Source organism: Haliaeetus albicilla, chromosome 19 (assembly GCF_947461875.1).
Source record: "Haliaeetus albicilla chromosome 19, bHalAlb1.1, whole genome shotgun sequence".
Classification (NCBI taxonomy): Eukaryota; Metazoa; Chordata; class Aves; order Accipitriformes; family Accipitridae; genus Haliaeetus; species Haliaeetus albicilla.
Window position 1 is genome coordinate 25,441,356 of NC_091501.1, and position 17,572 is coordinate 25,458,927.

The 17,572-nt window shown below is 41.0% G+C and overlaps 1 protein-coding gene across 1 annotated transcript in view; it reads left to right on the top strand.

Moving 5' to 3' along the window:
* LRP6 (LDL receptor related protein 6) overlaps positions 1-17,572 on the top strand; it is a 130,635-nt gene that overhangs the window by 85,275 nt on the left and 27,788 nt on the right. The window contains exons 8-12 of the mRNA XM_069806881.1: positions 7,451-7,667; positions 9,014-9,303; positions 12,126-12,352; positions 14,587-14,771; positions 16,507-16,833. Coding sequence (XP_069662982.1) covers positions 7,451-7,667; positions 9,014-9,303; positions 12,126-12,352; positions 14,587-14,771; positions 16,507-16,833 — 1,246 coding nt within the window. The remainder of the gene's footprint in view (positions 1-7,450; positions 7,668-9,013; positions 9,304-12,125; positions 12,353-14,586; positions 14,772-16,506; positions 16,834-17,572) is intronic.

Here is a 17,572-nt window from a genome sequence, read left to right on the forward strand (position 1 = left end):
TGACAGAATAATTTCCTCAAGCTGAGTTTAAAGTTTCAGTTGCTCAGTCAAAGAGAATATAGCTGATAAGGACTTTTCTTTCTTAGAGGGGAAGACTAATAAAACTGGAAATTTAGACAAGGTGTCCCTTTTTTCCTCTCTTAGAGCTGCTGTTTTATAGTAGACACATGTGTTAACTGTATGATATTACTGCAGCCATAATAGTAAAATCATTCTGGTCTGTTCTGTTTATGTTGCTTAAAGAAGCAAGTTGAAAATACATAGTTCTCAAACCCAGTCTGAAAAAATGCTAATGTAATGTTTATTTTTAAGAGAGATGCTGCCCCAGTTTTCTTTTTTCCTTAACCAAATAAATTTAATGAGTTAGTGTTGTTTTTCATTTTTCCGATATAGTAAGATTCCTGTACATTTAGGTGGAAGATAAACAGTCATATCCTTGATTAGCAGTGTTGTGAACTGAGTCAATATGTGTTGCATCAAACTAACAGCTCATGTAAGTATTTATTATTGGATAATGAGGGCTGAAGTAACTAAGCCTAAACCTTGAATATTCCTAAACTATTTCAGGTATAATGCAAGCCTTGTTCAAGATCTTTTTCCATGGTATGTTGAAATATCTGGGATATATATATTGAATTCAGTGTTTTGCAGCTGTCTTACAGTAATACTTCTTTGCAATCTTCTTATGTAGATCAGTGTTAATGATCAAACTCATGAGAAACTCACCTTTTCACCTCGTTTTTTAGTTGTATCCATTCCTAAAGTGCATTAGTGTGAGCCATGTTGAAATCGTGAAGGTGGTAATGCTTTCTGATGTTTTTCTGCTGTCTTTCAAACTGTTGCAGGAAACCCAACTTGTCATTAGAATGACTCAAGAGTTTAAGGTCTGCTCAGGAAGAGTTTACCTTTTTTTCTGTGGCATTTCCTTCATGTAAGTCTGTGCCAAATGGCTGGGGTGTTTTTCATGTGGTAAGGTAAACCATAACTGTATATCTGAGAGTATATTTCGACATGTACCAACGAAACAACAAGCTAGTGTGTTCTGTGTTTGTGGGACACGTGACATGGAAGGCATTGCCACCGAGTCAGAACACTCTTATTCCTTATCCATTCAGAAGGAAGATAAATGCTACAATTGTGTCCTTCCTGTGAGTCAGTGGGGAGAGATGGTTTCCACCTGTGGTCCCTGCTAGAAATTTTGTAGAGCTAGCGCAGTGATGGCAGTAGTACTTGAGCAGGGCAACTGAGGTCCCGTATATTAAGTGGGATCTCCTGCCCTCTCTGAGGATCAGGAAGCTGGTCCTGGTAAAGGTGCTGAAGTTCAGGAACCAATAGATTGTCCAAAAATTGGCAATCAATTTTAAAAATCAGGACTTAGGTTCAAGTTATTCTTATTTTGTTATGTTTGTATCTGAAATTAGAGCTGTTTATGGATTTTACTGGAGGAAGTTGTTTGTTTGGGGTTTTTAGGGTTTTCTTTTGCTGATGTGTATATCTGTGAAATAAACGAAGTTCTGGCAATGTCCTGTAGTGTGTCTGGGGGCTTTCAGTCCATCACAGAGGCCTATTCCACTCTTGTAAGTAATCTTTAGTTTTTTGAAGATACAGAGTTAGCAGCCATTGTTTATAAATTTTCATTGATTATTGACTTCCTCTGTTCCAGTCATCCTGAGAGGGAGCTTTGCATGCATGATACCTACCTGCTCCCTGATTATTTATAGCTACATCCAAAAGAGGAGGCACAAAAGAAGACCCAGGAAACTACAAGCCCATTAATCTTACTTCAGTCCCTGGAAAGAGTTCTAGAAACTTGCAAGCCAAATGAAGCAGGTGATTGGGAAAAGCCAACACAGATTTACTAAGGGCAAATCATGCCAGACTAATCTGATCACCTCCTAGAACAAAATAACATTTTCTGTCGACATGGGGAGAGCAGTGGATGTTGTTTACCTGGACTTCAGCAAAGCGTTTGACACTGTTTCCCACAGCCTCCTCCTAGACGAACTGTCAAGATACAGACTGGATGGGTGGTCTGTGAGATGGGTAGGGAATTGGCTCACAGGCCACGCTCAGAGGGTGGTGATCAGTGCTTTTGATTCAAGTGGCAGCCTGTCACAACTGGGGTCCCCCAGGGTTCAATACGGGGCCCCACACTGTTCAATAGCTTCATAAATGATCTGGATGATGGGACTGAAAGTACCCTTACCAAGTTTGCTGATGATACTAAACTGGGTGGTGAGGTGGATGTGTCAGAAGGGAGAGCCATCTTCCAGAGAGACCTGGACAGGCTGGAAGAGTGGGCTAGCAAGAACTATGGAAGTTTAACAAAGACAGGTGCAAGGTCCTGCACACCGGGTGACATCACCCAAAAGCCCAGTACAGGCTAGGATCTGTGTGGCTCGGGAGCAGCCTTGCTGAAAGGGACCTGGGGGTCCTGGTGGACAACAAGCTGAACATGAGTCTAGTGTGCTGCTGCAGCAACAAAGGCAAATCAGATCCTGGGCTGCATCCACAGGGGCATTGCTAGCAGAGATACAGACATGATCATCCCACTCTACTCGGTGCTCGTCAGGCTGCACTTAGAGTACTGTGTCCAGCTCTGGTCCCAACAATTCAAAAAAGATGCAGACAGACTGGAGAGGGCCCAAAGGAGAGCCATGAAGATGATCAAAGGGCTGGAGAATCTGTCCTATGAGGAGAGACTGAAGGATTTAGGTCCTTTCTCCCTGGAGAAGAGAAGGCTCAGGGGGGACCTCATCACAGTTTTTTTCAGTACTTAAAGGGCAGCTACAAGGAGGATGGAGGCTCTCCCTTCACAAGAAGCCACATGGAGAGGAGCGGAGTAACTGGTACAAGTTACACTGGGGGAGGTTTCATCTCAATATAAGAAAGAAATATTTTACAGTTATTCACTGGAATACCTCCTGAGAGATGTGGTGGAGTCCCCATCACTGGAAGTTTTCAAGATGTGACTGGACAAGATGCTAGATAATCTCATCTAGGCTCCCTTTCCCACAAAAGGTTGGACCAGATGATCTTTCAAGGTCCCTTCCAACCTCGGCTGGTCTATGATTCTGTGGTTCTACATTGAAAATTAAACTGTTCTTATGAGTTAGAATGAAAGGTAACTTTGCACACTGTCACCCTGCTTCTGGCACTAGGTTAACCATGAGTAAATCGTATTGGGTTTGTCTGACATTCTCCCAGATTGACATTGGAAAGTGTGTTCTTTCCAGAGCCTGGGGGCTGTCTTCTCCTCCGGGAGTCGTTGGTATTGAGGCTGTCTGGCACCTTGTGGAACCGGGCTCTTATGTTTGATATTGATCTAAGTATGGCCCGATAGGGACAGACAGTTTGTATTACTAGCATCTCCTCAGTGCTGTGGATATAAGCTACTGTACATCTGCTGAGTCTCTACTGCCGGGGTCCTTGGTCCACTAGACCTGAGCAGACTGCTAGCCTGCATAGCTTTGCCAGGGTTCCAGCACGAGCTCTAACCAGAGCTGAATGTTATTTTTGCAAATGGGGTAGGTGTAATGATTGAGCTCTAGACTTAAGCCAATCAAATGACAAGTGTAAACTACCGTACATTCAAATCACAGAGTATCAAAAAGGTAAGTTCACTGTATTAGCCTATTTATCACAGTTATTACTGGTATTCGAGAGTGAATTGAATCCAGGGTATCTGACAGCAAGAAAGACCCTTAGAATATATATATATCACTGTGCAATCCAGTCTGTAACTTTCAAATAGAAGTAATGCTTCAAAGTTGTTATGTTCCTGCTGACCATTAGGTACAGCATCTTAAAAAGTAACCACATTTTCAGCATTAATTAATTTATTTTGAATAAGCTGTATTTTCATGAGGCCGTAGGTTTGCATTCATTATTGTTCTAGGATAAGCAAAGCCCTTATCCTGCAGGCAGGATATCTGGTATTTTTTCTGAGGCTATTTAATTTTTGTACTTTGTTTTATTTTTTTTTCATGAAACTACTTGCTCTTTCAGTAAAGGTAGTGTTTGTGGTTGCACCACATCTGTTTCCTGTTGTAGTCTGTATTCTCACTGTGGTTTGCAGTATTCAGAATGGCCTCAGAATGTGAAACCCACACCACATTGTGGTTAAAAGCAGCATAAACCACTGGAGACACTGCCTCATAGCAGCAGAAGGTGGGTTTCTCATATGGGGGATTCTGTAGGGATAGGCTTTACTGTGATGAGCTGACCCATGTGGGGCTGAAGAAGGGAGATGAATGCATAAAGCAGTATTGCCTGGGACTCAGTTGTCATGTGAATTCCAGGATGTGAAAAGATGATGCTGAAATCCTTAGAAATTGGTTGATTAGTGATTGTTTCTTTTTGCTTGTGCTTACTATATGTATCATCCCTATATCCCTTGCCACTCTCGTTCTGCCTTACACCAGACTGTTTGGTTCTGTAGCTTATCGATGAAATTATATTAAAATCTCCTAAAACACAGCCAAAGTGAGTGCAGACAATGTGGTGCCATGGAACTATGCATATGGTGGTACCTGGCTGCCAGTGAGCAGATGTTTCTATTAAGTAATATTGCACAGATGTGCTCAGGTAAGATTGCAGTGGGAGTAGGGTAGTAGGTATATGTAAGTACTTTTAGATAGGCGGCTGTTTTGTCTACATGACATAAACCTGTCTTTCAAAATAACCTGTATGTGGCAAAACAAAAATTAATTAAAAGCAGATACTTAATCCTTCTCTTTTCCTGACTTTCTTTCAGTATAAGAGAAAGCTTATTTGAACAGCTCCCATTTTAAAGTTTGCCAAAGAAAGTTTATCTCGCACCATACACCTTCCAGCTAATTCTCTTTGCCAGTAGTTAAGCATCCCCTTAAACACAGAAGCTTCTTCCTTTTATAAGTACAAGGCAAAAAGTGTAGTATCTAAAGATACTGCATTCTGATAGTGGTTTCTTTGTGGTTATTACTGTGTGGTTTTAGTTGATTTGCTCTGCAACATCCATCCATTCTGTGTATCTTTTTGGTCTGCTTAGCAAGCACTAATTGCCATATATTAATTAGTTGCAAGCAAATGGCTTATCTCTGTAGTTTAAGGGGGAGGGGGAAACAAGTCATCACAGAAATGCAAGATGACTGCGATATGATTAGAAAATGGTGGTAGACAAAAGGGGATGACTAGTTTGGCTTGGAGGTGGTGATGGTTTCTTGAAGGGATGGTGGGCTTAAGGACTGTAACTCACAGTTTGTCTTACAGATGTTAAATGTGTCCCTGGTTCTAAAGTTAGCCATTAGTCTGTTGTTTAGCAACCTCGTTTATCAAAACAGAGTGTAGGAGGCATGCTGCTAGGAATTGAGAGAGCCAGCAGATGCTGAAATTTTCTGAAGTAGAATAAATGGAATAGCAGGGCTTGTTTTTGAAAGGAACTCCAGAAATTAGGCAATTATGCTGGGCTCTGAGCCCAGCTAAACAATCTGTGATAGGAAAAGCTATGTTTGGATTTGGTTATCAGTGTAAAGGACATAAGTTACAGCTTTAGGATGGTAAATGCACTACAGCGCAAAGTGAAGCTGCAAGTACTGCTCTTGACTTTCTAAAGGACCTTAGTGAGAATGCAGGGGAAAAAAAAACATTTCACCAAGTAATGCTCATCTTATTTTTGTGATTTGTGGGCATTAGTGCATTTGTAGAAGCATGCCGTATATGCTACTAGACTGAAGATTATTTGGTAAGCCAATTTCACAGAGTTATTATGAGCTTTTTTTTAAAAAAATAAATACAGAGCTTAGTCCTACAAACCAGCAAGTATGCAGAGCCCCTTTCATTTTTCTGTTGGAAATGTGCACATAAAGATTCAATTCCCATTCTAACATACTGAGAGTAAGTGCAGTAATGTTGGGAAGTTTATGACCGGGAATAGTTTTAAGGAGAAATTGAATTACTGTGAAGATTATATCATTTTCTTCCATTTTTTTAGTGAACTTAAGAATATTTTATTAATATGCATATTATACTGTATGCTGAGAAGGGTATGGGTTTCAGTTCTGTTTCTCTATTCTTTTCCTCCCTCCCTCCCCATCTGTGCTTGGGTTAGAGAAAAGGTAGGAATTGCTCCAAACTAGCCTTCTCATTTTTCATGAGATTGGAAATCCGTCTGACCACAAAACATCATCCACCTAGCCAGAGTTACCAAACCAATTGATCCTGAAGCTTCTCATTCCTCCCATGGCTCAAACCAAAAGACTTGTGCAGTGACAAGTCATACAGACTTGTCTATGGCAAGTGTAATTCCACAAGGCAAGTGAGAGAGATTTGGAAACAGTGATCTAGTAAGTTACTCTTTTTCCAGTCCTTAACTTGGAACATCCTTGGGTAGTGGGAAGGATGTTTTAATGTTTCTGGGATTAGTATGCTACCTTGAATTTTGTGAATCGCGTTGTTTTGGGAAGTTTTTACATTAAGGTTGTTTGTTTTATTTCATTTTTCTTTTTTTGGAAGTATACGTGCTGTAAAATTAAACTGCAAACTTGAAACAAGCAGAAGTATTTCAGAAGAAACTTTTCTGTAGAATTGCAATGCTGAATAATTTGTAAGCGTCTCTTAAAAGACGGAACTCTCTTCACTCCTGTCAGTATGATACTTTTTATAATACTTGGCATTCATAAGGTACTTGATCACTTGAACATGCATACATATGTTTAATTAATCCTTTCAGTGCCTCTTTGAGGAAGTTAGGTATTACTTCTTTTTAGCAGTAGAGAAAAATGACACAGTAAATTCAAGTGTCTTGATCAAAGGTATGCAATTATTTACAGACTATTACTGTTCCTTCTAGTACAAAAAATACTGAACTTAATTTTGAAGAATGTAAAACTGGTTCTTTATTCAGACTTGGGAATATACATTCTGGGAAGCAAACAGTCAAGAAGATCTACAGAATATGTTTGTGTGGGGCGTCCTCTTATTGCTATCTGTAACCGGGGCAAAGCTCACTTGGGAGGGACTGTGGACTACAAGATGCTGAGCCAGGACTCCTTGACATTGTAAGCTTGTCTTTGTTCATGTAAAACACAGTGTCCTCCATTTAAAACTAAACTAAGAGACATAAGTCAGAAACAAGAGAGGCAGGCAACATATAACAGGCACATGTAATATTAGTTCCTAAAGCAAATATAAGGAATGTTGTGTCATAATTTCACATTATGATCATCTTATGAGACTAGCCTTATACGTAAGGGATCCTCCATGGCTTTTAGAGTAAGCACCTGTTGAAATACGGGGGGCGGGGGGAAGGGGGTGTTGGGTATTAGACTGCTGTGTAACATTGATAACATTTTAATGGCTAGGAGATTATTTTTTAATTTGAAGTCTAAGTGTGGAGCAGCTAGTTAATTAATGTCTGATAAATAGCGACAGTTTTATTCTGTATATGTATTAAGTTTGTGTATATCCATAGGTCATGAATGCTGATGGAACTGGGAGAAGAGTTCTGGTGGAGGACAAGCTGCCTCACATCTTTGGATTCACATTGTTGGGAGACTACGTTTATTGGACAGACTGGCAAAGACGCAGTATTGAACGTGTGCATAAGCGCACAGCAGAAAGAGAGATCATCATAGATCAACTGCCAGATCTAATGGGCTTGAAAGCTACAAATGTCCGCCAGATAATTGGTGAGTGAGACTACTAATCAGGGAAGTAAAATGAAATAGAAAATTTTAGCAGTGCTTTTCTGCAGGTATCACTTTATACCAGGTCAGATTTTTAGAAATGAGCAGAATCCAGTTCTATTACATGATAACTGCAGGCTGCAGTTTGATGGGATGGGGGAGGTCTTTTGTGAGGTGCTTCAGTTCTCTGTACTTGGAAGAGTGTCAAGTTGGAAAACAGCCAGGCACCCCCCCAAAATGGGTAATTTTCTGCTGCTTAGGGAGTTGGAACAGCTCATAGGTCTGAACAACCCTGGGTCCAGTAATGGGAGAAGAAGGATCATGGAAAATGAGAACTTCTCTTTGTAACAGCCAGCTATTAGATTAGCCCAGCTGTTTATGAAGCTGCAGCTGTAGCAGCTTTTCATCTTGCAATCTGAACACGTGCTCCCAGTATGCGAAAGCTAAGAGTGAGCCAGTGTTAGCCTGTTCAGTGCTTTTCACATTACTACTCCAAAAATCATCTTTAAAAATAACTAGAAGTACTTTCTGCCCTGTAGTGTCTGTGGTGTAAAAAAGCAGGATCTAGCTTTAAATTGGCTATCATTGGCTATCCAAACACTAGTAGCAGTGTAACTGTAGCATCACAGAACTCATCACTTTTCCCTGAATATTCTTTTATGCGGGTAGTGCTTGCAGCTTCTTGCTGCCACGTCTGGATTGTACCCCAGGAAATTACTCAAATATAGTTGAGGTATATCTTTGTGTTGCTGCTACCACATTAGCAAGACGCCCTAAGGTACATGTGCTTTAAATGCAGCCCTCTTTCCAGCTGTTTGGCTAATTGAGCTTGGTAACGCTGGGCCTCTCGTAGTAGGTGGATTTCCAGCATGTGCAGGTACACAAGTTAGTATTGCAAAGAGCTGGAAAGAAAACACCTTTGAATGGATGTGAAAATAGATCTGCAAATTTTTCTTCTTTAGGAACGCAATTGGGGTATGTAACTGGACCAGTGTACTGTAAAAAGCAACAGAACATACGCTTCCTTACTTACATACTTATCATCCATTCAGTGCTTGTGCTGGGAGTTGGGAACATCAGTAGCTGTTGGAGTCCAGATCCCTTTCCCTAATGCTGGGTATGTTTCATGGGGTCAGGAAAACAAGTACTGGCCTTCCAGCCAAGTAGAGTAACATCTGTCGAAAGCATTACAGGAAATGAACAAAAATTAATTTGTTCAGAGAATAAAAGGTGAAAAACTATATGTATTTCTTAAAGCATTCAGTGTCATTGATGCATGTGAGAACTGGCTTCATCTTCCAACTGAAGTCAGTTTGCAATGATTACTTTTGCTTTTGTTGCATGCTTAGGTACAAACCCTTGTGCAGAAGATAACGGCGGCTGCAGCCATCTTTGTCTGTACAGACCACAAGGCCTTCGCTGCGCTTGCCCCATAGGCTTAGAGCTTATCAATGATATGAAGACTTGCATCGTCCCAGAAGCTTTCCTGCTGTTTTCTCGAAGAGCAGATATCAGACGAATCTCTTTAGAAACGAACAACAACAACGTTGCTATTCCACTCACCGGAGTCAAGGAAGCTTCTGCTCTGGATTTTGATGTGACAGACAATCGGATTTACTGGACTGACATTTCACTGAAGGTAAAGGTTTATTCTGTATTGGCTATTAAGCTGTTACAAGGTTCTTGAGGTACTTAAGAATGGATTGACAAATGCAATTTACAAGATTCAAGGCATAGGAGCTTGTTCTAACTAAGAATGGCATACCTTTTTGTTATACTAGCAGCATTCTCTCCTATAAATCATTTGTATTGGTTTTGCACAGCAAGGTTTTGGTAGCAGAGGGTCCACAGGGGTGGCTTCTGAGAGAAGCTGCTAGAAGCTTCCCCCATGTCCGACAGAGCCAATGCCAGCTGGCTCCAAGATGGACACGCTACTGGCCAAGGCCAAGTCCATCAGCGATGGTGGTAGGACCTCTGGGATAACAGATTTAAGAAGGGGGGGGGGAAAGCTGCGCAAGAGCAGTTGCAGCCAGGGAGAGGAGTGAGAACATGTAAGAGAAACAGCCCTGCAGACCCCCAGGTCGGTGAAGAAGGAGGGGGAGGAGATGCTCCAGGTGCCGGAGCAGAGATTCCCCTGCAGCCCGTGGTGAAGACCATGGTGAGGCAGGCTGTCCCCCTGCAGCCCAGGGAGGTCCACAGTGGAGCAGATATCCACCGGCAGCCCGGGGAGGACCCCACGCCGTAGCAGGTGGGTGTCCAAAGGAGGCTGTGACCCCGTGGGAAGCCCACACTGTAGCAGGCTCCTGGCAGGACCTGTGGCCCCGTGGAGAGAGGAGCACACACTGGAGCAGGTTTTCTGGCAAGGCTTGTGACCCCGTGGGGGACCCACACTGGAGCAGTCTGTGCCTGAAGGACTGCACCATGTGGAAGGGACCCACTCTGGAGCAGTTTGTGAGGAACCGCAGCCCATGGGAAGGACTCATGCTGGAGAAATTTGTGGAGGACTGTCTCCCGTGGGAGGGACCCCACACTGGAGCAGTGGAAGAGTGTTGAGGAGTCCTCCCCCCAAGGAGGAAGGAGCAGCAGAGACAATGTGTGATGAACGGACTGCAACCCCCATTCCCCATCCCCCTGCACTGCTGTGGGGGGAGGAGGTAGAGAATTTGGGAGTAGAACTGAGCCCAGGAAGAACGAAGGGGTTGGGGGGAAGGTGTTTTAACATTTGGCTGTATTTCTCATTATTCTACTCTGATTTGATTGGTAATAAATTAAATGAATTTTTTCCCAAGTTGAGTCTGTTTTGCCCGTGATGGTAACTGGTGGGTGATCTTGCCCTGTGCTTACCTTGACCCATGATCCTTTCATTATATTTTCTCTCCCCTGTCCAGCTGAGGAGGGGAGTGATAGAGCAGCTTTGGTGGGCACCTGGTGTCCAGCCAGGTTAACCCACCACATCATTTAAATCTCACATACACATTTTCACATAAAGGATAAGTTTGCAAACATAAATTTGTTTGGCAGAAAGCTGGGAAGAATGCCATATGGCAGAAGGTTTTGGGGATCACAGATGTTTTGCCAGATGTTTAACGGGGGAAGCCTTGTCTTGGGTCAGGAAGTGACAATGGGTCTTAGCTATTTATTAACTTACATGGCTACTGCATGTGAGACATGAATCACAGGCTTTGTAAAACAGGTCTAGGGTCTAGACTGACAAATCAGAAAATGTTGAGGGTAGGTGTTTAAATGTGGTTGTTGGTGGAGAATACGGACAATACACAGAAACCTGTTATCTCTGTTATCACTGCATCTAGTTTATTCCCTTTGTTTTTCATGGGTTGTAGAGGTAGTCAGAATTGTGGGCGCCAAAAATTAGTTTTTAATAAAAGGAAGTTTTCTGCAATTGGGTTGAGACCTGTGCCAGCAATAGGACCTTTGAAACTGAAGAATCGTAGAAGTTAAAAACATAGAGTTTAAGTTTGAGAGAGGTGATTTGGCTGAACTCTTCAGGTATGGTATTGATTTGAGCTGTGTTTGAAATAAAAAGAAAACAATGATCTGATCAATTTTTAAGGGTGATACAGATGAAGACTGGGATATAAACTTTCCCTGCTGTGTACTGTCACAAAGTGGCATAATTAGCAGGTAGCATCCAAAATGGGAAGTAAACAAACAAACAAAAATCAATCTTTGTGTAAACTTCTGATGGGTTAGGAGTATGAGGAGTGCAGAGGGGAATATTAAGGACACAGAAAGGAAGCCCACGTTTGCCAAAAAGAATTTTGTACCATCCTAATTTTATTCCTTTACCTTCAGGTTTATAAGTGGTCGTAGTAAAACAGGGAATGCCTAAACTCTGATAGAGTATTATAATACAATTCTGGATGTATCTGCTATCACAGGCTGATGCATGATGGCAAGAGTTAAAAGAAATCTTTTGAATAAAAGACCAAGAAGAAATTATGCTTAGTGAAATGAAATTAAACCGTCAATACTGAAGCACTTGCAATACTGAGCTAATCGGTTGTTAGGTTGTTTTCTTCTGTTTGCTGTTCTGTCCCAAACTTTTTCATTAGGCTGCTTTAAATAGTGTTCCGTGCTATAACATCGATGCTTTTGTATCGTCCTGGGAGAGCCAAAATATTTCCCCCTCAAAGTTGGCACTGAGTTATTAAGGTCACTTTGGCATGCAGACTGCTTAATTGAACCAGACTAGTTATCCCATTTATTTCCCCAGTGAAACGCTATTGTAATTGACACAGAATGCATTCACAAAGTACAGTAAATCATTACTTCTGAATAGCAGCGTTGTTTGCCTTGCAAATAAGTAGCATATTGTGAGATCCTCTTTCCTATGAGATGCCTAAAATCTGAAAGTGTTTAAAATGCAACAAAGAAAACAACCAGCCCAATGACAGACTGGTAAAATTTCTAATTTGCCTGTGTATCTTTGTATCCCTACAGACCATCAGCAGAGCATTTATGAATGGCAGCGCACTGGAACACGTTGTGGAGTTTGGCTTGGATTACCCAGAAGGCATGGCTGTAGATTGGCTGGGGAAGAACTTGTATTGGGCTGATACTGGAACAAATCGTATAGAAGTGTCAAAGCTGGATGGACAGCATCGCCAAGTACTGGTGTGGAAAGATCTTGATAGTCCCCGGGCATTGGCATTGGACCCTGCTGAGGGGTAACTTGCTGATTTAATTTCATGTTTATGAACAGTGAAAAACAACATCGTAATGCTTCCTCTAGGGCATGTTAGTTAGGCATTGCCTGTAAATCCTGAGAGAGCTGAGCTGGGGAATACAGCCTGGTAATTTAGAGTATGAGGGCTGGAGGAATACTCTCTTAATGTCCTGAATAATCATTAAGAATACTAAAAAAAAAAAAATCAGAGCAGCTCATTAAAAAGGGATTTATATTTAGTTTTTTAATTAACCACAGAATCAAAGTAGTTTTAGGTTTATGGAATTCATTAATTAGAAAAGGACTATAGCATTGAAAAGAAAATATTTGTCCTTTTAAAAATGAGGATCCTTTTTATCACAAGTTAGGGTCCAATAAAGGTATTAAATGATTTAACTTGAGAGTGGGGGAGTGAAGCTTATTGTCCAAGAATAAGGAAGGTGTTTGTTTCTTCAGATAAAGGACCCTTTTTAGTTGGTATGGACAGGGGAAGCAAGGACAGAGAACGAGTGGAAACAGTTATACCCACCTATCCCCAAAATGAAAGATTTCCTGAGAAGAAACTTCTCAGTTGGATTCAAATGTAATAGCAAAAGTAGGGCAATAAGCAGGGGGAGGGAGGAAGGAGCGGGGCAAGGCAAGGCAAAAACTACTTAGCTTCTGAAATAGCTCTTCTAGCATGAAATGCTCATTTGACGTTAACTAATTACTGCAAACCCTTTTTGAGGTTATACCAACATTGTATTATTCTTATTTTGCAAATGAGGGAACTTCATTTTCAAGTGTTATGAAATTATCACGGTTTCCAGTGATGCTGCAAGAGTTGCAGCAATGCAGAGAACTTGGAACCTATTCCTCCTGCTTCATTTCAACAAGGTGGTGGCAACTGTCGCAGTGCTTAGTCAAACAGAGTTCTGCACTGCCCCCAGTGGGACACACAGATGGGGTTCAGCCCTGACATGCCAGGGGCTGCCTGGACAAGTACATCAGAGGGCATCCAAGACTAGATTGTTAGATCAAGTTACTCAAAATCTGGTTGTAACAAAAGGTTGCTATGGATGATTCTAGTTTTACGCTGGGAATAGTTTTTTTCCAGGGATTATTGTAATTCAATGCTTTGTCTCTTCACCACAGACCAAAAAAAAAAAAAAATTACTTTAGTTTTGAGTCCAAATGCCTGGTTTTCCTTTTATCTTATAGCTGAGCTATGTCATTGTACTTTACATAGAAGTTTTCATGGCACTGCTAACATGGGAGCAATTCTAACACTTAGGTCCGTGCTGTATACAACTTGCAAAATTTAGGCACAAAATACTTGCAAAATTTTAAGAAAATCTTAAGAAACGGTGTCTAAAGAACAGTTCCCCCTTGATAATCGGTTTCTGAAGCAACCTTTCCCACTGCGTCGTTCGTTGAAATTAAAAGCATTTCACAGGTGTTTGTTACTAGAGGTATTAAAGCAGAAAGGTGTAAACATTGGCTAGCTATGTCTCACTTGTAAGCCCAAAACCATTTTAAAAACATTTTGGAAGAAGTGGCTAACTAGCCACCAAATGTCAAATATACAGCCTTCTCTACTGTACAGTGCCTAAAAAAAAAAACAACCAAAACATGTACAAGTCTGTGCCTCTGCCAAATGAGGCATAAACTGGCATGTGAGTATGTAATAGTTTGTACTTCTGCTCCAGTGGAAATGCCATACAATTTTGTGTCATTCTGCCCTTAGCTGAAATGTAGCACACTGTTAATGTGGCTGGTTGACTTAGTTGTGTGGAGATGAGCAGTGGCGCCTACTAGCAAAAGTGCCCTGCATACCTACTTTTTTGTATTCCTTCATTTGATGGACAACTGCATAGAAACAGAAGCTAAGTGCCATGGAAGATATCTTGCTAAATAACCAGGTATAAATGAAGGTGCCCAACTGCCAAACTTTTGCCTCTTAACTGACGTGCATAGATTAGTTGAGATTGAAGTGCTTTCATATAGAACTTGCTGATGAAGATCCAGCTCCAAGTGGAAAAAATAATGTTGGAAGCATTTTGAGGAAACTTGACTCATTTCCTTGCTTGTATTTTGAAAAAACATTTAGCGTAATGGGGCCTAATAAATGCTCGGATTTACAGCTCTTGTTTTTCTCTTACTCTTTCTACAGATTTTTGTTTTGTTTTGTTTTTCCCCTTGAGTTCTCTTTTGGATTAAATGTGATTATTTTTTTTCTTTTGTCCTTTTAATCAGGTTTATGTACTGGACTGAATGGGGTGGTAAGCCAAAAATTGATAGAGCTGCTATGGATGGCAGTGAGCGGACTACTTTGGTACCAAATGTGGGACGTGCTAATGGCCTAACTATTGATTACGCTAAAAGACGACTGTACTGGACTGACCTTGATACCAACCTGATAGAATCCTCCAACATGCTAGGTGAGCCCCAGAGCCCTGGGCAGCATCGTGGGGATGCTGCTGCTTTTTCACCATTCCCTGTGGCAAATTATTGCTTAAATCATGTGAAGATACATATCTTAAGACAAAAATAGATTTTTTTTTCAAACTGACATGCTTTTAATATTTGCTTCTATAATTGATGTTTGTGCAACACAGCATTTAGCGAGGCCTCAATTTTCTTGTAGGTGATATAGTTGCTCACAAAGTTAAAATTATACAAGCTGTATGTGTTTTCAGTTATATGTAGGACAGAGCTGTCAGCTCCCAGTGTTTTGGAGAGTCTTGTTTTGCTGCTCTGAAAGAGCACTGGCAAATACATAACAAACACTTCATCATCTGCAGAAAGATAGAGAGAAAGCCAAGATAACAACAGCTTATTGGAAATTTTTCACAATATAATTTAATACAATTTGGTTTTTAATCTTTGTTGGTATTCTCAGGGTTCAGCATTTTTTCCCCCCAGTATCCTGCACACTAAGGAGCTTTTCCTGGCTAGTATTGGTCACCAGGGGGGCTCTCCCTCATGCTGGGGTCTGTATGATTGTTTTATAAACTGGTCATTACAGCTAAATGGAGGTGGAATATTTTATTCTTTCACTGTCCCAGGGTAGTGTACTGAGGACCCAAGCCCTCTCAGATTTGCACAGTATTTTTTTTTTAACTTCTTGGCACTCACAGGAGTAGACTGCCTTGTTGTGTGCCAAATTATTCAGATTAGCATTATCACTAGCCAGTGTTTAAAGCTAAAGGAGTTAGTCTGCTTTAAACAGTACATTTGCAATAGTGGAACAAAGCTAGAAAAAGATCAAACCAGGAAAATGCATTATAGGAATTATATGTAGTAAAAAAAGCTTTTCTTCAGCTTCTTGTATATTTTGGTGGGCTGTTGAGGCTGGCTCAGTGTTCCCCTGTGTGCCATGGAACAGGACACAGCATTACAATTTCATCTTCCTTGTGCCTGTGGCTAGTGACAGCAGAGTGCAGAGCTGTGCATCCTTATCTTCTCTGTGCAAAGAGGGAATGACCTCTTGCTTCATAATCTCCCATTCATTTTCTGTGACTAGACGGCAGGACATCCCATGGCAATGAAGTGGTTGAAATAATTTCCCCCACCCATGCCCTGCTCCTTAAGGTCTCTTAACATTTCCATGGTATACACAATTAACTGTTTCCTACCTTGAGTTTCTGACTGCTCCTTCCTGTTAAGACATTCCAGAGACACGTTAGTTTAACCTTGTGCATTTAATTTTTCTCATAATACGATGTAGAATTTTATTAAGCTTGTACAATTCTCTCTCTGTAAGCAGCAGGCACCAAATGTAGTGCAAGAGATGCTGAACTGGGAATACAGTGTCAGGATCCTGCATCCCCTTCAGAGGGATCCTGTTTGTTTCAGGGAGAAGGGAAAGGACAGAATCTTTCCAAGAACCCTGATCAGTTTCAAAGCTGAGACTTTTTTCTTTAGTAAAATACATTCTCTTCTGTGAATTGCAAGCAGGATTAGCACATTTCTGTGATATGCTCTGAGATGTCAGGACGGTCTTTTGAATATTGTACGTTACTTTATAATTTACTTCTGTAATAGTGAAATAGAAACTTTAAAGTAATTATGTGTTAACCTTTCCGTGCAGGGGACATGTCAAACAGCATTAAACAGCGTATTGTTTGTCCCCATATAATTCCGCTTTTTCTCTCCCTTCCTTTTTGGAAACAGGCCTTGACCGTGAGATTATAGCTGATGACTTGCCTCACCCATTTGGCTTGACTCAGTATCAGGATTATATTTACTGGACAGACTGGAGCCGGCGTAGCATTGAACGAGCCAACAAGACCAGTGGCCAGAACCGAACTATCATCCAAGGGCATTTGGATTACGTTATGGACATCTTGGTCTTCCATTCCTCCAGGCAGGCAGGCTGGAACGAGTGTGCATCTAGCAATGGTCACTGCTCTCACCTGTGCTTAGCAGTCCCTGTTGGTGGTTTTGTCTGTGGCTGCCCAGCACACTATTCCTTGAACTCTGACAACAGGACTTGTAGTGGTAAGCTGTAATGAATGAAAATAAAACAGAGAAGCAGATGTGTTTAGTAACAGATGCAAGCATTGTACTTGGAGGAAAGAAGAGTTTTATTTTTACATGAAATGGTGAAGCTTGTTTGCTGATAGGCCAAGTTAAAGCTAGTTTCTACTTTTAATACTGAAGGTGTATTTGAAAAATTTTTGGTTCCTTAGCCTCCCTTCCTCCATAGGAAGCAGGATATATGACTGGATAAAGATGGCAATAAAAAGATGTATTTTTAAATATAATTTTCTAACACTAATACTGACTTTTTAGTATTAGTCAGTATTAGTATTAGTCTAATTTCTAATACTGACATTTTAGAGAAGACAGGATAATGAAAGCAAAAAAAAAAAAGTCTTGCAATGTACCAGTATCACCGTAAAATAAGAGTGGCTGTTAGTGAACATTTTCAGTGACTCGGCTAAATCTGTGTAAACAGAAAAGCTCAAAATGCTTTTCATTTTGTATCTGTCTGTCAAACACTCCTCAAGTGCGTGCTTGCTTGTTTATTTATCTGCTTATTTATTTCAATTCTTGCCTGACATAAAGGATATATGATAGTTTGGTCTATATTCTGGACTTTGCGTAGCCTTTAGGTGGTCAAGATTTAATGCTATAGTAGCTGTGTTTGCTGGCTGATGAGATGCTGAGGTGGGCCACTCTCGCACTCCTAGAAGTGTTTCTTTCTCAGTGAGGAGAGGCTTGGCTCCACGGCTTC